The sequence below is a fragment of the Thalassophryne amazonica genome, chromosome 7 (genome assembly GCF_902500255.1).
Source record: "Thalassophryne amazonica chromosome 7, fThaAma1.1, whole genome shotgun sequence".
Taxonomy (NCBI): domain Eukaryota; kingdom Metazoa; phylum Chordata; class Actinopteri; order Batrachoidiformes; family Batrachoididae; genus Thalassophryne; species Thalassophryne amazonica.
Genome location: NC_047109.1, coordinates 85,549,005 through 85,559,886, shown reverse-complemented (window position 1 = coordinate 85,559,886; position 10,882 = coordinate 85,549,005). Strand labels below are relative to the sequence as shown.

At 45.3% G+C, this 10,882-nt stretch overlaps 1 protein-coding gene across 1 annotated transcript; it reads left to right on the top strand.

Annotated features, from left to right (window-relative positions):
* Window positions 1-341: 341 nt before the first annotated feature.
* On the top strand, window positions 342-3,560 carry LOC117513327. The gene is given in 1 exon segment (XM_034173556.1): window positions 342-3,560. A coding segment is annotated over 1 exon segment (3,174 nt). The 5' UTR covers window positions 342-386.
* The last annotated feature ends 7,322 nt before the right edge of the window (window positions 3,561-10,882 follow it).

The following is a 10,882-nucleotide window of genomic DNA, read 5'->3' as shown; positions in this document are numbered from 1 at the left end:
ACATGTGTCCAGGTTGCACCACTAGGTGTATTGCAGGTCTAATCAAACATGGTAATGCCATTGACTTCCAGGAAAGACTGGATGACAACCTCGAAAGTGTGGTGACAGCTGGAGAGACAGAGGACAGCTCGGAGAGACGGCAACTGGGGCAGGGAGGGGTAGCATCCTGAGCTGCAGCTCCCGCAAGGGAGCACCCGAACAACACTACGATGAACCCTAAAGAGTCATACCCCCAGGGGTGCCCGAGAGGGGGGGAGAATGAGCACACCAAACGGACGGATTTTCTGGTAACGACCCCTGCAAATGGACAATCGACTACGAGCGCAGTTTGCAAATGTGGCAAGGTCTGCAAAAATCTGACAGGTCTAAAGATACATCAGACCAAGATGTGCTGCCTAAGGAACCCTGTGGTGCAACGCACAGTGCTAGTACCCAGTACGGCATCTGGTGAGACGGAGGAGGATCCAGGCCCGGAGACACCCCACAGTGCCCAGAGCCTCCACGCACTACCGGCGTCACCCCAAAGCAGACCATCAGAACAGCATCGGATTTTGTGGCCCGCTGCCAACAAGGAGTCAGAGTGGCAGCAGTTTGATGTAGATGTTGATTCAGCCCTTGAAGCATCAGCAAAGGGTGATGTGGAGCAGAGGCTCAGGACAATGAGCACACTCATAATATGCATTGCATCAGACAGGTTTGGCATTAAGGAACATCGTGCCACCAAGACTACAACAGCACCAATTCCAAACCAGCGTGAGAAGAAGATCTCTCAACTCAGAAAGGAGCTGAGGATATTAAGGAGTCAGTTCAAGAAGGCTAATGATGATGAGAAGGAAGCCTTGGCAGAACTGAGGGGTGTGGTGAGGGAGAAGCTACTCACCCTCCGTCGGGCCGAGGGGCACAGGATGCGGGGCAAGGAGAGGGCTCGCAAGTGCAGTGCCTTCATCGCAAACCCATTTGGTTTCGCAAAGAAGCTGCTGGGAGAGAAACGCAGCGGTCAGCTCTCATGTCCGAAGGAAGACATCAACTGCCACATAAGTAATACTTACAGCGACAGCATGAGAGACCAAGACCTTGGCCACTGTGAAGCCCTTGTATGCTCTCCTGAACCCAGCACCCTGTTTGACATCGGTGCACCCACTCTGAAGGAAATCAAAGAGGTCATCAAAGCTTCCAGAGCGGCATCAGCACCGGGCCCAAGTGGGGTCCCGTACAAGGTCTTCAAACAGTGCCCCTGCCTGCTGGAGCACCTGTGGCAGATCTTCAGAGTGATCTGGAAAAGAGGGAAGGTACCCCAGCAGTGGAAGTATGCAGAGGGAGTATGGGTCCCCAAGGAGGAGAATGCAAAGGACATCGAGCAGTTCAGATCAATCTCCCTTCTCAGCGCAGAGTGCAAGGCCTTCTTCAAGATTGTTTCCAACCGCCTCATGAGATTTCTGCTGAAGAACTCCTACATCGATACCTCTGTGCAGAAAGGAGGAGTCCCAGGGTGTATCGAGCACACTGGCGTAGTGACTCAGCTGATCCGTGAAGCGAGAGAGACCAGGGGTGATCTGACAGTACTTTGGCTGGACCTTGCCAATGCTTACGGTTTGATTCCACATAAGCTGGTGGAATTATCCCTGAGTAAATGCCATGTCCCAGAGAAGGTGCGTCATCTCATCCTCGACTATTATGACCATTTTAGTCTGAGGGTGTCCTCTGGGGCATCAACATCAGATTGGCATTGTCTGGAAAAAGGCATTATCACTGGCTGCACGATCTCTGTGTCCCTGTTCGCCCTTGCCATGAATATGCTGGTGAAGTCAGCAGAAGTGGAGTGCCGAGGTCCATTGTCTAGATCTGGTACCCAACAGCCACCGATAAGAGCATTCATGGACAATCTCACGGTAACCACAACATCAGTGCCTGGATGCAGATGGCTCCTGCAAGGTCTGGATCGACTCATAACTTGGGCAAGAATGAGTTTCAAGCCTGGGAAATCCAGGTCCTTGGTTTTGAGGAAAGGGAAGGTGACAGACCGCTTCCGATTCAGTCTGGGAAACACCACTATTCAGTCTGTGTCCGAAAAACCAGTGAAGAGCCTCGGAAAGCTCTTCACTGGCGATCTGAAGGACACCGCTGTACGCCAAGCAGCCGGCGACAACCTCAACCAGTGGCTCTTAGCTGTGGACAAGTCTGGGCTTCCCGGGAAGTTCAAGGCCTGGATCTATCAGCACAACATCCTGCCTCGTCTCCTTTGGCCACTGCTGATGTATGAAATCCCAGTTACGACCATGGAGGGCTTTGAGAGGAAGATCAGCCAGCACCTGCGCAGGTGGCTCGGCCTGCCACGTAGTCTGAGCAGTATTGCGCTGTTTGGGCACGGGATGAAGCTCCAGTTTCCTTTCAGCAGTGTCACAGAGGAGTTCAAGGTAGCCCGGGCCAGAGAAGTCCTGCTCTACAGAGACTCCGCTGATGGGAAGGTATCCTCAGGAGGTGTGGAGGTTCACACAGGAAGGAAGTGGCGTGCCCGGGATGCAGTGGAGAGAACAGAGGCAAGGCTGCGGCACAGTACCTTGGTGGGTACAGTGGCCACAGGTCGGGCAGGGCTGGGTAGCATCCCAAAGCCTTGCTTCAGCAGAGCTAAGGGGAAGGAAAGGCGGAAGCTCATACAGGAGGAGGTTCGGGCAGAGGTGGAAGAGGCTCGCTTCAGCAGAGCGGTGGGCATGAGCAAGCAGGGGGCTTGGACCAAGTGGGAGCATGTCACAAGCCGGAAAATCACATGGACTGAGCTGTGGAAGGCGGAGCTACATCATTTCAAGTTCCTCGTCCAATCGGTATATGATGTCCTCCCAAGCCCTGCTAACCTGTTCACCTGGGGCCTGACGGACTCACCTGTGTGCCAGCTCTGCCAGAAAAAGGGATCCTTAGAACACATCCTCAGCTGTTGCTCAAAGGCCTTGGGAGATGGGAGGTATTGCTGGAGCCATGACCAGGTCCTGCAGGCAATAGCAGACACCATCTGTACCAGCGTCAACATCAGCAAGGGACAACAACCAACCAAGAGCACAATTGCTTTTGTCTGAGCAGGGGAGAAATCTCAGCCCTCCAAGAAGACTCAAGGGGGCCTGCTTACAACAGCAAGAGACTGGCAGCTCTTGATTGATCTGGGGAGACAGTTGCAATTCCCGGACAACATCGCAGCCACGACACTCCGTCCAGACATGGTGTTGATGTCAACGTCCAGCCAGCAGGTGGTGCTCCTTGAGCTAACAGTTTCCTGGATGGACAGAATGGAGGAAGCCCAGGAGAAGAAGAGGGCAAAATATGCAGAGCTTGTGGCTGAGTGCCGGAGGAACGGTTGGAATGCCCGCTGCGAGCCAATTGAGGTGGGCTGCAGGGGCTTTGCAGGTAGATTCCTACACCATGTCCTTGGACTCCTTGGGATTTGTGAACTGCATAGGCAGAGAGCCACCAAGAACATCTTGGAAGCAGCTGAGAAGGCTTCACGGTGGCTCTGGTTGAGGAGGGGGGAGGCATGGCGTAGTGCGCTACCTGGACACAAGTCGGGGAACTGATCACCCCCGGCTGGGTCGCCCGAGTGAGGGTGTATGACTAAGACCCGAAACACCCAGTGATCTCGGGAGAGTCACTGAAGATGTGTCCAGGTTGCACCACTAGGTGTATTGCAGGTCTAGTTTAAAAAAATCACAGTTTGGGCATAAAATAAAAAATAAATAAATAAATAAATAAATAAATAAATAAATAAATAAATAAGAAAGTTGTGTTAAATATGACAAATCTTGTTCATGCATAATTAGTAGTTCATAATTTCCTACTACACTGGATGTCAATTCTGAGGCTGTTCTGTTACTCATTCGTACACTTAAGAATATTCATGTTCTGAGTTTATTAAAAAAAAACTTGTCCTTTAAAATAGTTCCTTTACTATTGTAATAAAAAATGTTGAATCTCAGTTCTGAAGCTGCTTGGTAAATATTTATTCATACACTTAAGAATATTCATGTTCTGAGTTCATAACAAACTTGTTGGGGGCCGTGGCCCGGGTGGTGTGGTTCTGGGGCCAGACCTTTTGTGGGCCCATACCGGCGCCCTCTGTGCTCCCCTTGGTTATGGGGTTGCTTCCTGTGCCTCCGCGGGGGGGAGATGCCATTCCCCTGTTGTTTCGTCGTGCTGCCCCGGTGGCTCTGGTGGCTGCCCTTCCTGGTTCCTGTGCCCTTCCGCTGCCCTTTTTCTCCTGGTTTCTCCTGGGGCCCTGCATCCTGGACCTGTTTCCGTTGTTGCATGCGCCCGGCCGTACGGCTTCTGACATGCCAGAGTGGTCCATGTCATATGAAAACTTTTTGTACTTTTGTCTTGGCCCAACACACAGCCACAGTAGTGATCGGATATTTAGCTGTGTTCTGGGTCTCTGTGTGTGGATGGTTGTGTGTTTGTGGTCATCACCACAATTCAGTTTTGGGTGCTCTCAAGGGGATCAAGACTCTGGTGTCCTAGATTAGGGTATGGATGCTCATTAAATAGACAACAGACTGTTGCTGTCACTACTTGTTCATGTGTAGTTGTTTGTCCTGGTAAGTTGTATGGTTAGCACCCTGTCTCCTCAGTGTCTCACTTATCATCACTTCACAGTTACTGCCTTCACCGCTTGTCTTTCGTTTTTGTCTGTCTTCGTGTTGTTTTGATGGTCGGGCCTTCCTGATAGACGTTGTCGGTTGGCTTTGAGTAGGATTTTGTAGGCTGATCAGGAAGGGCGGATGGGGGTCACACACGCATACCACTTTCACTCACAAACTACATACCTTCTGTCTTGCAAGAATAAATTGCATATATGTGTATTAATGTACATAAATGGTTCTGTTAGAGTGGCATTTACCATTACTATATATGCAGACAGGGGAAAAAAAATAAAATAAATAAAAAACTTGTTCTGTAAATAGTTCTCTTAATTTTGTGATCAAAATCATTGATTTTAATCTCAAATTTGAGGCTGTTCTGTAAATAGTTTTCAAATAAACAATAAATACAGCAACTTCTGATCAATCCCAGGCTTATATTATGGACCAATTTTAGCCCCACCCATTTCCATTTAAACCATGCCCACTTACGGTTTAGGCCCCGCCCACTCCGAGTACAGATACAGATAGTGGTGTACTCGCTCATCCGTACTCACAACTGCCGCCGTCCTGTGTAAAGGGGGCCTAAGCAGACCCTAATGTGCATGATGTAATCTACACACAGAAAGGGACTGGGCATGGGTGGAATTGAACCCCAGACCTTCTTGCTGTGAGGCAAGAATGCTAGCGACTGAAAAATGGTGGTGCCCATGGTAGCTCAGTGACCTGTAGAACTGTTCCTAATAGCCATATTAAATAAAGATGTTCCAAATTAAATAAAAATGGAATACTGAAACCACATTGGAATTCAACAAACTATTGGGGTCAGACACTACAAGCAGTATGATAAAGAAGTGAGACAAAGGTTCTACTTGATTATCCATAATTACATTTTATATATGAGTGCACATTATAACATTATAAATTTAATGTGATAAACCAGAATATGGTAATTAAATCATTTAATCACAAACCTTAAACTATTTTATTAAAATTACTCCAAGCCTTGACACAGCTTTGGATGACCTTATCAATGAACTTGAAGCAGGAGTGAAAGCTCTTCACATTTTGTACATGTTGACAGTCAGATCTGACAAAGCATCAAGGTGAAGAATCAAGTGCTTTGGTGATGCTTTATCAGCTAATGTGGAGTCATAACTAAAAATACATGTCATTAAATGTGAGGTCTTATTCCGCCTTCAGAAATATCATAAAGAGTGAGACATTACCATGTATATTGGGTAAAAGATCTACTGAAACACATCCAAAGTGTTTTGGGCATCCAAATTGTTTGGCTTCTGATTAGTGGACCTGCTAATGTGAATACTGAAGAAATCATTAATCATAACAGAGTCTGGAGAGATTGCAGCAGTTGGTAGAATTTATCCAGAAAAACAATTTTACTTTGTGGATGGTTAAAAAAATGTGATAAAGTGCTTTGATATTTTATCTGTTTTTCTCTACCTCAAGGTTTAAGGGTTTCTTCACCTCCCCAAAATAGAAGGGTTTCTGTTCAGACAAAAACTTGCAGACTTGTTAAACTAGACCTATCGCCTCATAATGTGTGTGCAGTCTCCTTCCAGCATCGGGTGTTCGCAAAGTTGACTTGTATTATTTGTCTCGCTGCCCCCAGTTAGTGTCAAAATAATCCTCAGGAAGCAGCTCTCACACCTGCCAGAGTTTTGCACTATTTCACAGCGTAAGAGGCCAAGTTGAAACTTGGCATGACTTGGCTGATTTCCCCAAGCAATTCTCACCTGGCAGTATTTAGTGCCAAGTCCTCCTGACCATGCACACCACTCAGCAAAATTTGGGAAGTCTGTGGATTCCCCGCTGTTCCAACCTCACCTGCACTTGGTTCAGGACAGCACAGAGCAGGCCTGCTGTAACTTGACCTTCTTCTTCTTGATGTTATTTTCTCGTGCCAAGCTTTTCAAAGGGTTTAACAGAGGCTAAGTGCAGTCCTGCCAGCAACCCTGCTAAAAGCAGACTGGAGGAACACCTGCAGTCCTGGATGCATTGTAACAAGTTTCACATCAGCTTGCAAACAATTGTGGTGGTCATTATGACTTGAGACATGACTTGGAACTGATTTCTGACTTGAGAGTGACTTGATTGTGACTTACTCCCACCTCTGGTATATACACACAATATAAATATATAAAAAATTGAATAAAATTATATACTACTAGCAGTGGTACCTGTCTTTACCTGGGTGAAGAGTAGCTGCAAAATTTTCAGTATGTTTTTGTTTTTAAAAAACAAACAAGGCGATCAGAGATAGACTTCACCTTATTCACGCAAAGAATATAACAACTGAGATATTCTTTGATAATATTCTTACCAACTGTTCAACCTTTCTTTGTGTTTTTGAACAATGCCAACATATTCTAATTATTATATTTAAAACTTCAAAATATGTCACAACACGCACAGCAATGTCCAATGACTCATCTGTGCAGCGTGATCATAACCTTATGTTTTCCTCATTCTGTACATGTCACAACATGAACAAGAATGCTATATGACTCATAAATGCAGTGTAATCATGCACAGTCCAGTGATTATACTTCCTCACCTGTATATGTCACAACACAAACAGCAACTTTCAAGTGACTTTTTTTTTTTTTTGTAAATCTGATGTGTTTTTCCAATTCTCCACCCCTCACAGAATAAGTTGTATTAGTAAAACAAAGTATGAAAAAAGTTGGCCTGACAAAAATGGTCAAAACCATTTTTACAGGCCCAACCATTTTTGGTCAAACCATTTTTGTTTAATTTTTGTTGAGTGTAATAATAATAAGCTAAGATAAGATAAGATAAGATAAAACTTTATTGATCTCACAGAGGAGAAATTCACATGTTACGTCAGCTCTTAAAAAAACACACAAGATGGGTGCAAGTAGAGGAAAATGTTCATCAACAGCATGTGCAAAGATAAGCAATAGTTTATAGTTTAATTAGCTTATAATGCGCCAAATCACAGCAAAAGCTGTCTCAAGGCACCTTACATAAAACAAGTCAACATAAAATTGAATAAATAATTAAAAATGAATAAAAAATTCAAATACATAAATAAAAACAGAAGTAAAAGAATGAAACAAATATGAGTAAAAATAAAAACTATCCATAAGAAAGAGAATAAAAATAGGTTTTGAGTCTTGACCTAAAAATGTCCACAGACTCAGACTGCCTCACGGTCGCAGGAAGACTGTTACACAGGGTGGGTGCACGATACGAAAAGTCTCTTTGACCTGCTGACTTCTTCTTCACTCTGGGAACATAGAGAAGTCCCGTATCCTGTGACTGCAAAGCCCGGGCCGGCACGTAGAGTTCCACCAGATCAGCCAGATAAGATGGCGCCAGTCCATAAACAACCTTATAAGTCAATAACAAAACCTTAAAATCTGCTCTCACAGAGACAGAGAGCCACTGCAAAGATGCCAAAATAGCAATAATAATAATACTTGTAACAGTACAATGAAATAAGAAAATGACGCAGAGGTGGTGGTCAAGTGGTTAGTGTGCTTGGTTTCAGTGCAGAAGGTTCCCAGTTCAAATCCCACCCCTGCCACATTTCTCCATGTGAAGTGGAGTTGCATCAGGAAGGGCATCTGGCGTAAAACCTGTGCCAATTCAACATGCAGATCCACCTTGGATTTGCTGTGGCGACCCCAAGTGCAAACAAGGGAGCAGCCGAAGGGACTTACTTTCAGGTAGAAAGAGAATATGTGTGTGTGTGTGTATATATATATATCTATATATATATATATATATATATATACACACACACACACACACATGCACACATACATGCATATACAGTGTGGAAAATAAGTATTTGAACACCCTGCAGTTTTGCAGGTTCTCCCACTTAGAAATCATGCAGGGGTCTGAAATTTTCATCTTAGGTGCATGTCCACTGTGAGAGACATAATCAAAAAAAAAAAAAAAAAAAATCTGGAAATCATAATGTATGATTTTTTTAATAATTTATTTCTATGTTACTGCTGCAAATAAGTATTTGAACACCTGTGAAAATCAATGTTAATATTTGGTACAGTAGCCTTTGTTTGCAATTACAGAGGTCAAATGTTTCCTGTAGTTTTTCACCAGGTTTTCACACACTGCAGCAGGGATTTTGGTCCACTCCTCCATACAGATCTTCTCCAAATCTTTCAGGTTTGGAGCTTCAGCTCCCTCCAAAGATTTTCTATTGAGTTCAGGTCTGGAGACTGGCCAGGCAACTCCAGGACCTTGAAATGCTTCTTACAGAGCCCCTCCTTAGTTGCCCTGGCTGTGTGTTTGGGGTCATTGTCATGCTGGAAGACCCAGCCATGACCCATCTTCAATGCTCTTACTGAGGGAAGGAGGTTGTTTGCCAAAATCTCGCAATACATGACCCCATCCATCCTCCCTTCAATACGGTGCAGTCATCCTGTCCCCTTTGCAGAAGAGCACCCCCAGTGTATGATGTTTCCACCCCCATGCTTCACGGTTGGGATGGTTTTCTCATCCTCTAAACATGGAAAGTGGAGTTGATTCCAAAAAGCTCTTTTCTGGTCTCATCTGACCACATGACCTTCTCCCATACCTCCTCTGGATCATCCAGATGGGCACTGGTGAACTTCAAACGGGCCTGGACATGTGCTGGCTTGGGCAGGGGACCTTGCTGCCCTGCAGGATTTTAAACCATGACAGCATCATGTGTTACTAATGTAATCTTTGTGACTGTGGTCCCAGCTCTCTTCAGGTCATCCAGGTCCTCCTGTGTAGTTCTGAGCTTTCTCAGAATCATCCTTACCCCACAAAGTGAGATCTTGCATGGAATCCCAGACTGAGGGAGATTGACAGTCATCTTGTGTTTCTTCCACTTTCTAATAAATAATCATAACAGTTGTCTTCTACCAAACTGCTTGCCTGTTGTCCTGTAGTCCTGTAGTCCCACCTGGTGTCCTTAGACAGCTCTTTGGTCTTGGCTATGGTGGACAGGTTGGAGTGTGAGTGTGCCTTAGAGGCATTAAATTATGACCTTAAAGAGGTCCAGGAAAGCATAAGGAGAAATAAGTTGGCAAAAACGTTTTGGGATAGTCGGAGAGATGAAGAAAGTAGACAGGAGTACAAGGAGATGCGGCGTAAGGCGAGAAGAGAAGTGGCAAAAGCAAAGGAAAAGGCATATTGTGAGCTGTACAAGAAGCTGAATAGTAAGGAAGGAGAAAAGGACTTGTACCGATTGGGCAGACAAAGGGACAGAGCTGGAAAGGATGTGCAGCAGGTTAGGGTGGTAAAAGATGCATATGGTAATGTGCTGACAAGTGAGGAGTGTGTGCTGAGAAGGTGGAGGGAATATTTCGAAGAGTTGATGAATAAAGAAAATGAGGGAGAGAAAAGGCTGGATGATGTGGTGAGAGTAAATCAGGAAGTAAAAGAGATTAGCAAGGAAGAAGTGAGGGCTGCTATAAAGAGGATGAAGAGTGGAAAGGCAGTTGGTCCAGATGACATTCCAATGGAGGCATGGAAATGTCTAGGAGAGATGGCAGTAGAGTTTCTAACCAGATTGTTTAATAAAATCTTGGAAAGTGAGAGGATGCCTGAGGAGTGGAGACGAAGTGTGCTGGTTCCTATTTTCAAGAACAAGGGTGATGTGCAGAGCTGCAGTAACTACAGAGGCATAAAGCTGATCAGCCACAGCATGAAGTTATGGGAAAGAGTAGTAGAAGCTAGGCTTAGAAAACAGGTGAAGATCTGTGAGCAGCAATATGGTTTCATGCTGAGAAAGAGCACTACAGATGCAATGTTTGCTCTGAGAATACTGTTGGAAAAGTACAGAGAAGGACAGAAAGAGTTACATTGTGTGTTTGTGGACTTAGAAAAAGCTTATGATAGGGTGCCAAGAGAAGAGTTGTGGCATTGTATGAGGAAGTCTGGAGTGGCAGAGAAGTATGTTAGGGTAGTGCAGGACATGTACAAGAATAGTGTGACAGCGGTGAGATGCGCAGTCGGAATGACAGACTCATTCAAGGTGGAGGTGGGATTACACCAAGGATCAGCTCTGAGTCCTTTCTTGTTTGCAGTGGTGATGGACAGGTTGACAGATGAGATCAGACAGGAGTCCCCATGGACTATGATGTTTGCAGATGACATTGTGATCTGTAGTGAGAGTAGAGAGCAAGTTGAGTCTAGTCTGGAGAAGTGGAGATATGCTTTGGAGAGAATGGGAATGAAAGTCAGTAGAAGCAAGAGTGAGTACATGTGTGTGAATG